General features: G+C 37.5%; 1 protein-coding gene across 3 annotated transcripts in view; it reads left to right on the top strand.

The window, feature by feature from the left end:
* The window catches only part of CTNNA2 (catenin alpha 2), a 1588763-nt gene that overhangs the window by 628804 nt on the left and 944197 nt on the right, over positions 1-15762 (top strand). For all 3 annotated transcript variants that reach the window (XM_069065925.1, XM_069065916.1, XM_069065933.1), the window contains exon 7: positions 602-805. In XM_069065925.1, the coding sequence (XP_068922026.1) occupies positions 602-805 (204 nt within the window). The remainder of the gene's footprint in view (positions 1-601; positions 806-15762) is intronic.

Below are 15762 nucleotides of genomic sequence, written 5' to 3'. Positions count from 1 at the left end.
AGAGAGAGAGAGAGAGAGAGAGAGAGAGAGAGAGAGAGAGAGAGAGAATCAGAAGAACAAAAACTTGGAAACCAGCATCTGTATATGAGATACACATAAATTAATGTGTACAATTTCTTATGGGGCATACATATAAATGAGATTGCCATGTTGTAAATTAAACCTTAAAAAGGATTAAGAATTATTATATCAGTCTGTTAGTTACCTCCAGTTTAAAGTTTCTTTGTTGGTTCATCATCTTAATTTCTAAAAGATGTATAGAATTATCAAATAAACATGTTTTTTAATCAACCACTTTAGAAAAATTTTAATGTGTTTTCAGTGTTACTTTCTCATGTGGAAGCTCATCTGTCAATAGAGATTTTGCCAATAACGTGTTTTCAAAACTAATATGTATATTTGGTTATGTAGATATGTACTTTAGGCACGAGGTTTCAAAAATGTTGATGTTCTCTCTTTTAGTTTTCTAAAATCCAGAGATAGTCACAAATTCACTTGCCAAAAATTATCCTATTTAATGGAAGCCCCTATTTTATTCCCTGAAATCCAAGATATGAAGGCAGTCTTTTTTCCTCTACTCATTTCAGTTTTATTTTTTCAGAACAAGATCATTTTAGACCCCATGACCTTCAGTGAGGCTCGATTCAGACCATCTCTAGAAGAAAGGCTGGAGAGCATTATCAGCGGTGCAGCGCTGATGGCAGATTCTTCTTGTACTCGTGATGACCGTCGGGAGAGAATCGTAGCAGAGTGTAATGCAGTCCGACAGGCCCTCCAGGATCTGCTCAGTGAATACATGAATAATGTAAGTCATCTGTTTTGATATTTCTTTTCTTCATGGATCTATTTTTTTTGGTGGCAGTCTTATGGAACTTCTTAAAGTGTCTTAAAGTGTAAAGTAAGAGCAAAACAATCAGAAAAATAGGATACACCAAAAGCTCATATTACCATATAGTGCAAACTATTAGAAAAACAAGGAAGAGCTTTGGAGAGTTTGACGTATTGATTGTGCTTCTAAATGTGTTGGGTAGTAAAATCTTAGTAGAAGTTGGATTCAACTTTAGTGCATTTGATTTAATCATCTCCTTGTGACTCTGGTCAGTGAAATTTGGAAAATTGTAGGCTTGAATATTCATCATAGGTAATTGCACTTAATACCTGGGTATACTAGATCATTGTTACAAAAAATACAAATTTTTTCAAAGTCGATATTGTTTAGAATGATTGGAGTTTCTTTTTCTATTTATCTTTGAAAGAATCAACATTTATTTTAATAATTAAAAGAAATGTAAGGTTTGGGTATTTGGGGCCTTTTGTGATTTATAATAACTCTGGTATATGTCTAGATGTCATTCTTCTCAAGAGGGCTTCAAATATGGTATAACTTGATGTGTATAACTGAAATGATTCACGTTTTCTCAATCTAGTAGTCTCATGCTGTACACAATAGCCATGAAATACAGTCATTTAAAGATGGTGCTCACATATCTAGAGAGAAAATGATAAGGTTATAGGCTACAGTGTTATAGCACAGGACTATTTAGATGGCTTTGAGAGGCACTGAATTGGGATTGAGTCCTCTGACTTGGTGTTATAGTGGTTGCCAGCTTAGGCTGATGGAGCTCACTGCGTCAAGTTGCTAGGTCTTTCAGGCTTCAGTATCTAACTTCAGTGGGCTAAGAAAATAAATGAAAGGGGAAGTTGAGACTCTCCTCCCTTCATGGTACAGGAGAGTGGTGACTGAAATAGCAAAGTATGTGGCTATCTCATGTCTCTGAGAGCAGGCTCCAGGGTTACTCTGAGCTCTGCCTTCACAAGTTCTCATTCTTAAGAGTTCGCAAATCTTTGTACTATACCGATACTACTCTCATTACCCCCAACAAGTTTCTAATGTCACTATGGTTTCTCCTACTCCTAAGTCAAGGAGAGAAAAAAAAATATGGGAAAGGATAGAATTCAGACTGGGCATAATGCTTAAGGAGAAATAGTGACATTCCTGCCAAGTCAACAAAAGCATTCTTCTGTGACAAGTCATAGGGCATGAATTAATATCAAATAAGTTACCTTCCTGCATCAGAGTATTGGTTTAGGTCTGCAAAGGCTATTCTTAAAAAAGTTAAACAGATTGATATATGTGTCCATTCCTCTTTCTGATTCCGTAGACTTCTCACAAAAGGGCTATTTATTATAATAGTAGCTTAATTTCAAAATTGTGTATATGTTAAAAATGAGAGCTGGTCTCCTCCTCTAGGAAACAGAATCTTTAATTCAAACTCTCTGAAGAGTCAATGATTTCTTATCTATGAGGAAATAATCTTTTGTAAAGAAGAAACTAGAATTTTCACTTATGTATTTGCCCTAAGGTGAAACTATATCTGTTTAAGTTATATGTATATGTGTGCGTGTGCATGTGCATGTGTGTTGGAGGGAAACAGAGAGTGTTTCTGCCTTTTTCCTCCAAGTACCTGAGTAAAAGTAGGACTGATTTTGAGGAATGAAGTTTTCAGATTAATATAGGCAGAATGCGGTTTCGAGATCAATATTTACAGAATGTAGTGGCATGAAAATGTTTTGACTTGATGCAGTAAGGACCTTAGATTGTTGCAGAGATGAGGGACTTTGGAATTCTCTTATATTGCCAACTTCATTTCAATGTATAAGGCCATATCAGGGGAGATTGGATTGATCCATACTTTGGAAACATTACCTCACTTTCAGTTAATGTAGAAGGAGCTTTAATATTAAATCACCAAAGTGGACAAGATCAAATTCTGTTCACTGTGCATATACAAATTTATTTCTTTGGAAAAGGAAAGAAAAACACTTTTTTTTGAGACTCAAATAAGTGGCATAAAATTTCCACTCCACATGTTTCTAGTCTTTTCTAAGTACAATGTAGAGTAGTCATTAGTTTAAGGAGATAATAAGAATGTATTGGTGATAAATGTAGATAAATGATAGCAAAATATTTGGTTGTGATGATGCTAATGCAGGACAGTTCATTTTGTGGTAAATCTTGAAAATAAAGATATAAACCCAAGGGCATCCAATAGCATTTTCATCTTAATGTTCTAAACATTGTCAATGAGGATTGTAGACATCATCTAAGTCACCAAACTGAGAAAAATGCCTACATAAACATTGTCAATTTGGATTGGAGATTTTTACTAATACACAGCCCCCCTCAGTGGCTTTCAGAGAGGAGCTAGTGGACAAAGGGGAGATAATGGCTAAGTATTTATTTTGCACGGGAGTACATTAGATTTGTCTGCTCTTTTAAGTACACTTGGGCTGGGTGTTGTGTGCTATGTAAAGAATTTAAGCCTATTGTGAATAAAAAAGTGGCCATTCTTAATTCAGACATAGAATAGGGCTCCTTGCCTGTTGGGTGTTTATATTTCTCTCCACATATAATGTATGCATAGTTAACACAAATCACTGAGCCAATATGCAACTTGAAGGTTTTTAAGGAAATAAACTAGAAATAGGGACTATGGAAGGGAATAGCATAACTAGCATGGGGTGGCATTCTGAAGAAAGTAGCATAGTGGGCACCTCACATTCCAGGATTACTACAGTATTAGAGAATTATGATAGACAGGACAGGCATTTACAGCCATGGAAGAAACCGTCCCATCTAAATTCACAGAATCAGTTTGATGATTGTGCAATCTAAACTATAAGGAAAGGTTTCCCCACGTGCCACAGAATATTTGGAATCAGTTTAAGTCAATTTTAAGACATGTGTGGAAGAGAAAGTATATTTAAGATGGTTTCCCCACATTCCTTGGCATATTCAGATTGGAAGTGGGTGGGTGGAGCTTCCAGTTTTTCCCATGATGCTCTTCCATTTGTATTCTTGACCTAGAGATTGGATTTACAATGTATATTGAAAGTAGGGGTGAGGGACATGCTCATCTCTCTTCCTTCTAAAATTCATCACTCAATTCAAATTCTGTTAACCCTGTTTATCATGCTACCCTTCACTTAGCCTAAAATGACCTTTAAACCCGATTCAGGATTGATACAGCCCAGAAACGTTAGAATCCTAAAGATGCAAAGTCAGAGCACTATTGTCTGGACAGCTTTTTAGACTTTTTTCTCTACCTGCAGAACAGTGCTGATGCCCAATGGATTTCAGAAGTTTGTATTCAAATAGTTTTTAATGTGCAGAGGGAATAGATGTTTAAAAGGAACGTACTTATAAAAAAGGGAAAACAAATTAATCCTAAACCTCACTATGTGACTTTTCACTGTGGAGGTAAATTTGGGATAATATGGGTAATGTGAGTTGTTGCTAAGTAAGCGGATTCAATTATTGAGGTAACCAAAGGACCCTATTTAAGGCAACTCCACAGCAAGTATCTGCCTACCTAATCCCCAACCCTGCTGTAGGTCATGGGATAAAATAACACAACAGCTAAGCAGTACAGATTTATATCAGAGATTCTTAAACTGGGGTCCCACAGACTGCCCAAGATTTCTGTGGATAGATTTTAGGAAAACCATGTACTTAGATGAAGAAAAAGTTACATCTTTATTTTCATTAAACTGTAACTGGAACTTAGTGTTCTCTTCAATTATTAAAAAACATGATTCTGAGGAGTAATCCTTAAGATTCACCACATTCATTGTCAAAGGTGTCAAAAGCAAAAGAGAGAGAGAGAGAGAGAGAGAGAGAGAGAGAGAGAGAGAGAGAGAGAGAGAGAGAGAGAGAGAGAGGATAATAGCTCTTGTAAGTTTAAGTGCTGAGGTAAGAACTAGGTGGGAAGGTTTACGTGTATATTATATAAAGTGATTTTTTTAGCTGGGATTGGGGAGGGAAAGTCAGGGAAAGAGACAGAAGAGGTATCTCATACTTCTGAAAGAAAGGGACATTTGGTAGGATTTCTTTGTGACAATTATCATACTTCTGATTTTCCAACAGATGAGAAGGTAGGAAAAAGATGAAAATTTCCCCCCAGAATATATGATGACCCTTGCTTATACATTGACTTTAGGGTAAGACTTGTCTAAGATCTTTTCCCATCTCTTCTTCCTTGCTCTTGTCTACCACAAACTAAAAGAAAGATGGTGAAACTCACATTAGTCCTATTACCTGACCATTAAGCATAGTTTCTGGCAGCCTTTTCTTTTGGTCTTTGGACAAGATCTTGAGGGGGTTGTCAAAAATAAGTTATCCCATCAGCTTCCCATTGATAATTTATGTAATTGATTATGGTATGTCTCACTTTAACTCAGAACCTAGAGTGATTAGACTTCAGGTCTACAACCTGAGGCTTTCCCGTCTTTTACAACATAATTACTGAAAAATGTAATGAGCAAAGTCATAACTTGGGGTTAGCCCTAGGATACAGGGATTTGTACTTTAGTAGAGAGAAACCACTAAGATTAGTATCTGGTTAACAATGATAATTAGTAAACATAGGAAGCTATCAGGTGTTATAGCCGCCCAACACACACACACTCCTAATACATATTCATTCCCCTTTCTGTGGCATCCCAGGTAAACTAAATTGAATTGAGTTGAGTTTGCCTGCTGCATGCAAGACATTGGGCTAGCCAGCACTTCTTAAACTGTAAGTCGTGACCCCATCAGGACCCACTGTTTAAGAAACACTGAAGGAGTTGTGAGTGGAAAAAGTTTAAGAAGCCCTTGGCAAGGCAATGGGTAAACAGCAACAAAAACAGTCCAAGTTCCTCCCATCAAAGAATAACTCCTGTCCCAGCACCATTCTGGGCCATTTGCTCATGGCATTTTCCCCAGGAGCACCTTGTTGATTTTCTGAGATAATGTCTTTCTGTGTCACTCACACCCCATACCAGGACTGGGCCCAGGGGTCTTTTGCTATAATACCATGGGGTTAGAATACTTTGAGTTTTAGGGTTCCTCCCCAGAGTATGTTACCACTGTGTCCCAGCATGAAATCTCCCCATTCCCTCTGTATTTGCCCCTACTACCAGTCTTTAGTTATAGCCCAGGTGGTAAATGGCTTCTTCAAAGGTATCACAGGGTACGTCATCTTAGCCTCCCTTAGTAAATGTAATAGAGGACATTAATACATCCTGGCCACTGCAGTTTCTTGTCTCTTTTTCTCCCACCCTGATTGATTCCATCTCACCTCTCCAAAACCCAGTATACCAAAATCAGGAAGACTAGAGTGCATCAATCCAATGCACTGTGATCTCTGCTCCTCTGGCAAATATGAGGTTTGCCCTCCCAAAAAGCTTTTCTGATGCCTGCTTGCAAAGACTGCTACTTATGTACCCAATCTCTTTTCTCTCCCCTCCACAATAGCAACCAGGACCACCTGGGAAGCTTGGCCCTGTGTTACAAGAAGACAGTGGTTTACCATGGATTCTCTTCTCTCTGCTGTAGTTCAATTCTCCTTCCTTATTTTCTTTCCCACTATGGCTTTCCAACCTTTCAAATGGATAGGTTGGGGAGGGGGAGATAAAGATAAGAAAGGTTCTTACACTTGTTTGCTGATTAAACAGGTATTAGAACAGGTGACAGCGTGTGGATTTCATTTCCTTTTGCTATTCATGCTTCTGTTTTCACAAACCACTAACTGTCATTTAAAATTCAACAGCCAAGGGGAGCCTGTAACTGCACTTTTTAGCATGGGCAAGTTAACCACACTTTCCATTCACCTAACAACTTGCTGCTTCTACCTCCTCACCTTCTGCTATGTTCTGCCTCTCCTTCTTTATTTAGCAAAAATCTTCTCTAGATAAATACAAGACCATCCCTGTAGGGCAGCAAATTGCTCCTTCCCCCCAAAGAGGTTTATCTCCACAAAATCAGTCTTGGAGGTCAATTGTATTAACAACAGCAATAATAGCTAACATTTGTATAGTGCTTTAAGGCTTATGGAATGTTTTGCTAATGTTATCTCATTTGATCCCCAAAACGGCCTTGTGGGAGAAAGATGCTATTATCTCCATTTTACCAATGAGGAAATGGAGGCTAATAGAAGTTAATTGATTTGCCAGGGGTCACAGAACTAGTAAATATCCATAATGGAATTAAAACTTAGGTCTGCTTGATTCCATGTTCAAATACTCGATGTACTGTACCAATCAGCTATATACTTCACAGTTCTTACTCATTCTCTCATCTGGTAAAAGTTATTATTTCTGGTGATTGTCCTTCCCCGCTCAAAATTCTCCAGTTCCACTTCCCATTAGTAGTTAGATAAAAAGGTAACTTCTTATCCTGCCATTTATAAGTCTCTACAATTTAGTGTCCATCGACCTTTCCAATGTGATTTCCTATAACTCCTCATTCCCTGTTTCTATATTCTGGCCAAACTGAATTTTAGCTTTTTTTTTTTTTTTTTTTTTTTGAAATTTACAATTTCATCACCTACCACTATACATTTGCACAAGTATGCTTTAGGCTTAGATGCCAATCCGTTCTTATATCTTCCTCCTGGAATCCTTGCCTTTACTCATGTGCCACCTATCTTATAAAACCTTTCCTTCTTCCCCTAACTTAGTGCCCCCTCTGTTTTCAATTTATCTTATACTTGACTTCTTTGAGTTCATAATGTGACCTCCCAATGCAATGTAGGTTCCTTGGAGGCTAGGAGGTTTATGATTTTATTATTGTGTCCTCAAGGACTCAGTTTTTCTCATCAATATCCTTTCTATCCTTGCATGCAATAGAAGCTTAATAAATATTGCGTGAATTGAATTTTTAATTGATCTGGAAAATCATTTTCAATCCCCTCACTTTTGAAATCTGGGCAGGGCAATGGGATTCAGTATGTTCTTTGGTGATTATTAAATGTTTCTGCTCTTAGATTCTGCCGTGTTAAAGTTGAGGCATCTGGTGTCTACACTTTTTCTATTTCATTGAGTAGAGCTAACTTTATTAGAACTGTCTAACTACTAGAGTAGGGAGGCACTTGCCCCTCCTCACCTTGACTTCCTTCTTGGTCTTTGTACTATCAGTGATCATGGTGCTTGTTTTTATCAAACTGTAGTAAACATAATGAATTCCAGTCCCTCAATAAGGGGCATTCCAAATAAATTGTAAATTACAGATGACACCATTGGATTTTTTTTTTACTCAAAGGAAAATATGTTGTCAAATACATATAAGTATATAGCTTTTCTGAAAATGGCAATTCCCACACTGAGATTTTATAGGTCACTCATCCCGGTGGCAAAAAAAAAGAAAACTATTGAATTAAAGTGAGACAGGAACTTAAAAAGGGCAATCTATTCTTAAGGCGACATGAAGTTCCATATTTAGCTTTCAAAATTTCTTCCTTCTTAAAAAAAAGAAACTTACCCCTTCTTTGAAAAGGGGGCTGTGAATAATGCAAGGTTAATCAGTGTGACAGGGAACAGTAAATTGCATTCATGAGCTAGGAATATGCAAGTGTCTGAATTTGTCAGGCAGCCACGACTGGTGTCAGGGGTTGCCTGCTGAATCACTGGGTTTGGTGGATTTCATAAAGGCACCAGAGACAGGCCAATCTGGTCACTGATCTCCTCACTGTCCCACTCCTGCCATTTCAAGGTGGCCCTCAAAAGGGATATTTCATGGCAGCATCTACCTTTGATATGTGGGGACAAACAGTAGATCTCAACTTCCCCTAAGAAGATAGCAAACCAAGAACTTAACATTTCAGTCCCCGACTCTGAAATAAAGGGACAAGACATCTTTGCTGCTTGTAGCGGAGGATAGCCTGGGAGCTACCCCAGATACAATGTTTGGTCAATGTTTTATAAAAAAAAATGTTTGAGTATTTCAAGGAAAACATTGAAGCTGCAAGAACTGATGGTTTCTATGGTAGCAATGATGAGGCATATATAAACACATACATAAGCATGTATACATATCCATATTCATATACACATTCACATACATACACATGCAATATGCATATGGATATACATACACATACAACATGCATGTGCATGCACATATACATGTACATACATATATACCTACACATACAATACATGTGTATATATACATACACACATACACATACACATATACATAAACATGCACCCACATATATACGTACACACACATATACACATACACAAACACACATATGCATGTCTCTTAAGAATTTTGGAATTGATTGTGTTGTGATACAGAAGAAACTGGCACTGGACCACTCAGTGTGGTGTGCCCACATTAGAGAAGATGCATACACACTAGAAATATATGTATGCATGTACATATGTATGTGTGAATGTGTACATCTATGCAATGTCCACATGTGTACACATGTATTGTATATGTATGTACATGTGTGCATGTGTGCACACAATACAATGTGTATATATGCATATATATCTATACATTCACATCTACATGCATACCACACTTACACATACACACACATACCCACAAATGCTTGAACAAAGAGAGAGTCAACTTTTTCATTTTCCATTTCACAGTTGAGTTTCTACAGACTTTGAAATCAAATCTTCCTTTTCTGGACATCTTCCAAGTAAAAACAAAACAAACAAACAACACAAAATAACAACAATGAAAGGATATTCCTCTGACCTCTTGAAATACATCATTTCACTCTTTCTTCACCTTCATGCCAAACTTTCAGGTGTTCTGATGTATACAAAGTGGAAGTGTGGTCCTAACATACTTGATTAATATGGCAAGATCTCCCTCCCCATTTGTCACTGCCACCATCTTGGATTCAAAACACATTTAACATCAGCTAAGTACCTAAATACCTGAGAGGAGAAACCTCATTGACCTTTAAATCTCAGACCCCTTGCTATATAGAATCTATGAGTGGGGAAAGAGTATGTTCGGGCCATCTCTATAAAGATGCTCAGCAAAAATAGCCTTTGCCTTGTGACATGAATCCTTATAAATGCAGCTTTGTGGAGAGGCTTCAGAAGTTCCTTCAGTCCTTGGGTGGTCCGGCTCTTGACCAACATCGCAGAACTATGTGGTGAACTTGGCCTTAGGAAGACTTGAATTTGAAACCTGCCTCAAACTCTCATTAGATTTGTGAACTTGGACAAGTCACAACTTACCTGCTTCAATTTCCTTTTCTGTAAAATGGGGATATTGATAGCGCCTGCCTCACGGGGTTTTTGTGAAGAGCAAATGAATTAATGTAAGCAAAATGTTTTGCGAACATTGATGTGCTATTAAAATGTCAGCCATTATTACTGTTTTTTGTTATTCCTATTATTATTAATAATAAAAATCCCCATTAGCCCACTGCAAATGTTTCTGCTCTTTGGGAAATGAGTAGAACAGCTTGTGACAAAGATGAATGGAAGAAGCAGGGGTGGGAGGGGATGGATTTGATTATAAAATTAGACTGTTTAAAATCACATACCCAGTCTGCTAAGGAGTTGGTCTGTTATTTGGTGAGAAGGAAATATTCAGCCAGGGCTTATATTATTCATTAATGTAGCATGGATTCCTTTATGATTCAAACATGTCTCTGTATAGAAGCTAGACTGAGGGGGGCCCTTCCTGAGCAGAGCTGAGGACAGTTGCTCTTAACCATGTCTTGCTTTCATTTGTTTCCCATGAGGGGATGGACTGAGTTCTAGATTAATATTGTAGAGTATCCAAAGAACAAGACATGACCCTATGCATTGAGAAGATGTGGAATTCCTGGTGGTGACAAGACATCAATGCGTGGAATAGTCACTAACAGCAGACCTGATATTTTTAGTTAAGATGAGATGGAAAGGGCATTGGGTTTTGAGTAAAAGGACGTGGAAGCATAAATCCCAGATGAGCCATTTATTTACTCCCTGTTATTACTCGGGCCTTTTTGCTTCACTTTTTAGGTTCTTCATTTCCCCACATATAAAAACTGAAGGCCACACTAGATAATAATAGCAGCACCAAGAGTAATAAAATCTAGCATTTACAGTGTGCTCTAAGGTTTGCAAAGAACTTTGCATTTGTCATCTCATTTGATCTTCACAGCAACAATAGCATGTTCTATTATCCCCATTTTACAGTGGAGTAAGCTGAGGCAGCTAAAGGGATTTGTTCTATGAAGTCTGGATTCAGTAAAAGGGCCCCACTGGAGGACCTAAAGGCCCCCATGTGGCCTTGAGCCCATAGGTTCTCTGCCATGGGTAAAATGGTTTTTTTTAGACAGAATTTGAATTCAGGTCTCCCTGACTCTAAGTCGAATGCTCCCACTTTGCCTCCTAGCTGCTCAGAGGACCTCTGAGCTTCTTTTCAGCTCTAAACCTAATGATCTTATTTCAAGTTCTGTCTCTGATATTTTCTAGGTATTTTATTAATGACTGTCTGTGTCTCTGAATCTTATCTAATTCTTCTGGAAATATGTATGCTACCTATTTTTATAGTTGTTAAATATCAAAGATGATTCCATACAACAAATATTTCTTAAGTTTCTTCTATGTTATAATCTGAGCATCATAGAGAAAAGAAAACAAAAATAAATAACCATATATCTCCTGTCTTTCATGCCAGCTGGCCTAATTAGAGTGGGTATGGGAAGGTATAAGATGTGGCCATAACTAACTATGATACTAAGTTTCAAGTGATTTTGTAAAGTAGATTGAAGGAGGAAGAGGAAGCTTTGGCTGGGGTAGGGGCACATCAGGAAAAAATGCATGAAGGTAGTAGCTCTTGACTGGGATTCTTAGAGAAAAGGATGCTGAAGAAGGACAGATAAGAAAGATAGATATTCATGGGTATTATCATACTAGCTGGAACTTAGAGATGGCCCAGTTTGTCTGGAGTATAAAGAAAACAAACCAGAAGGAGCAATATGAAACAAGGCTACAAAGGTTGGTATAATCCAGACTATAGAAAATGGTTTATTCTAGGCTAATGGTTGTATATTTCATTATAGATGAAAAAAAAAAGTCCTTTATCTAAGGTTGTTGATCAATGGGTGTAGCCATATTTGTAACTTGGAAAGACTGTTGGAGCTTCATATAAAGGTTGAATTTGAAACAGGAGAGACTAGAAGTGGGGATACCAGTCCAGGTATAGGGTGATAAGAGTCTGAACTCAGATAGTGATCATTTGTCTGAAGAGATGACCACCCATCCTGTAAATACAACTCAGAGAACCCACTACATGTACTATTCATCAACTATGTCAACTTCTGACTACGTACGATGCCCAGTTCCTTTTCGTGCCATGTATTTCTCAGATAGGATACTTAATAATGCTACTCCCACACAATTATTATCTTGCCTTCCAGGTACACCCACCATGTGCCTTTACATTGCATTTGTCAAAATCTATGTTTCCTTTTCATATATTCATTGAGAATGGCTTCAGAATGTGAAAATCATACTCATAAATTTTAGAGGTGGGAAATTTAGCTCATAAAAATACTTATTTTCTTTTCTGTCTTTCAATGACCTCTCCTTTTTTCTGTGATTCTTTTGAAGCATGGAGTCTTCCCAGTTTCTATACCCTACTTTATACAAATGTTCCCAGTTAGAAAACAGAGATGTTTCTCAGAGACAGTTTAGGATGTAAGTAATTCAAGAGAAAATAGATGCATTCTAACTGGATTTTAGTAAAATATTTTATAAAGTGTCACCTAAACAGTCAGGGGATCAAATCAGTAGAGAAGACAGCTGGACTGGCTTAGATGGATTTAATACAACCTGGGTTTAAAAAAAGGATTCTCTTTTCATGAATGGGGAACACATACTTTTGGAAGAGAATAAGGATGTCTTGGGAAGCAGTGCCAAGCATGGTATTATTCAGTCTGTATATTTGGGATTTCAGAGGAGATAGCTAAATGGCACCCACTAATCCCACTTCTGATTCCTCTGAAGAAGTCTTAGAAATCCTGAGACAAACATCTATCTAGCTGAAGTATGGCAGCAAATATTTTCAAAGCTCTCAACTCTGACTTTACACCAAGGGACTGCCCACTTTTGAGTGTCGTCCAGACTTGGTGCCTTTATCCTGTTCCTAAGCCTATCCCATGCCAATGTAGCTTAGATATGTATTTTCCTCTTTTTATTCTTTAATTTGTGATCAGAGTTTGCAGCTGCCAGGAATTGACAACATTAGCACAGCATTATTTCATACCTAAATCAGACCATTTGATCTGTGAACTCTCCGTACTTAGGGTTACATATTCTCATATTTTTTTCTGCCAAGATTCATCAACTTTTTTTGCCTTACATTTGACATTGCTTCTTTCCAGGAATTTGGGGGAAGAGAGGAGAATAAGCATTTATGTAAAACTTGTTATATGACAGGCACCAAATGAAATAGATTTATTTATTTATTTTTAACAACTATGATCTCATTTGATCTGCACAATAACCTTTCAAGATAGGTGTTGTTATTTTAAAGTTGAGGAAACTGGCATAGAAAGGTTAAGTGATTTTTCCAGCATTACATAGATAACTAGTACTTGAACCTAGATTTGAAATTATTTCTATAATATTTTCCAGATTTGGTCTTCTAGGCACAATTTGAAGAAATGACATTCTAGTTCCTTTCATTTTTTTTTAAATCTCAGTCATTTTCTGATATACCAGTCCCCCAAATACACACAGTCAAAAACTTGTTTCTTATAACAATAAACAATAGCGGTTGTGCAAAGCTTTTTGAAAATGCTATTTTTGTTAAATGGAGTATGCACCATTCTGACCCTGTAGTCTTCCTACTTTTCTGCCTAAAGAAGGCAGGTGTATCACTATGCCTCATTTAGATAATAGATTCCAGGTGGCATGGGATGTGTGCATGCTGGAGGCTAGAGCTGGTCTTTCTGAATAGGGAAGACTTGGGGTGGAATCTTGCCTTGGATATTTACTATATGACCTTAAGCAAGTCAGTTAATCTCTTTCACCTGACTTTATGCATCTATAAAATAGGAGAGAGAATAGCACCAACTAACAGTGCTGCTCTGCGGAGTACTTTAGATAAAGTGACTATGGTTACCACAAGCACAGCTGTAACAGTAGCATTACCTAGTGCTCCAAGATTACAAAGTACCTCAGAAATGTACTCTCAAAGGATATATAAAGTACTCTACAAACCTTGAGGTTCTATATAAACAGTACCTGTTGTTACTAAAACCTAGAAGGAAGCCTGTAAGAGGTGGAGTCCAACCCTTTCATTTTAAAGGTAAGGAAACTGAGGCAAAGAAAGAATGTCTTACCCAAGATCACATAACTAGTAAATATCTTAGGTGGGATTTGATTCAAAATATTCTGGATTCTAAATCTAGTAATAAGAAAATTTGTTATTTCCCAATTATATTCATCTTGGAGGGGGAAAAAAAAACTTAAGAGGGGACATGCTAATTGCATTCAAATATTCTAAAAAACAACCTAATATATGGATTTCTGATTAATTTGTTTTTTTCCTCTTTGACCTAAGATTGCAGAACTAGGCACATTAGGTGAAAATTATCAAGATAAAACCACAGATTGTATTTAAGGTGTGTGTGTGTGGGGGGCGGCGGGGGGGACTTTCCTAATAGTTAGAGCTATCCAAAAATGCACTGACTGTCTGTAAAGGCAAGCATGAGCAGCTTTCCAGAAGATTGCTTCTGTGAATAGCTCTAAGATTCTGATCACATAGTATAGTAAACTTGATATTTATTCATCAGTAAACTAAAGCAAAACATTCACAGAAACCAAAGTACAGCATTCACAATGATATAACATAACAACTTATCCCCAAAGTGGCCACATAATTTTCACTTAAAGTGTCCATGTAGTTTTAAACAAAAGATACATTCAGTAAGTCATTAACCCAATCATCCTTGCTCCTTAAGGGACAAAAAGTCCAAAGGTCTAGATCACATTGTCTTAATCTCTCAGTCAAAAAGTTTTCTTTCTTCTGGATTGAAGATTAGTTTCTAATCATCCTTAAGGGGTACAAGGTAAAGAGGACAAAGTTCTCCCACCCCTAGACCACAGTAAATCGTGATCTTGTCAGTCAGCACTAAATATCCAAGGAGAGATCTTTTCATCTTGGCTCAAGGCTGGCTCTGGAATTCCATCATTCTTCTCTCATGGGTTCAGCTCCCTGGATCTAGCCAACTGTCACCTGGATTCACAGGCACACAACTCTCAGCAACTTGCCCAGCTACTCATACAGTTCCTCATCCAGCTCCCATTTCATATTGAAGCTCACAGTGTCTGGTATACTTCAAATTCTTCATAGTTTCTGTTTCTGGGAAGACAAAGCTTAACAGAGCGGCAATAACATTCATACACATTGTTGGCACTATCATAAATTGACATTTTGCCTGTGAAATCAACATAGACCCACAAATAAGTTCTGGGAAATCAACACAAATCGTCAGTATAATCCCAGGACCTCTGAAAACATTAGTAAAGCCCTCCTCCAGGACTTCTGTGAACAGACAACAAGAAAATCCCTTTTCAGGGCTTCTCAACCAGCAATAAAGTCCCAGGGCTTCTGTAACAACAACAATGTCCTCTATCAGCAGATAGATCCCCACCCTCCTCAAGGCTTTATGGTACTCGATATTCCCTTGCTTGTACATGATTCTTGCTTATGTATAAGACTAAGTGACTTCAATTCTATTATATTTCTAAGTTTAAAAAATTGGAAGAAATGAGCATGATATTAATAGAATAAAGTGGCAGTAGTCCCCCAATGTAGTATGCATATCTCTATTATCTATCTCTCTATCTCTCTCTCCATCCATCCATCCATCCATCCATCCATCCATCCATCCATCCATCTATCCATCTATCCATCTATCTATCTATCTATCTATCTATCTATCTATCTATCTATCTATC

Source organism: Petaurus breviceps, unplaced genomic scaffold (genome assembly GCF_028583685.1).
Source record: "Petaurus breviceps papuanus isolate PSGF00001 unplaced genomic scaffold, PetGlider_PUasm1.0 139, whole genome shotgun sequence".
Taxonomy (NCBI): Eukaryota; Metazoa; Chordata; class Mammalia; order Diprotodontia; family Petauridae; genus Petaurus; species Petaurus breviceps.
Note: the sequence above shows the minus strand (reverse complement) of the source record. Positions and strands in the feature narration are given on the sequence as shown.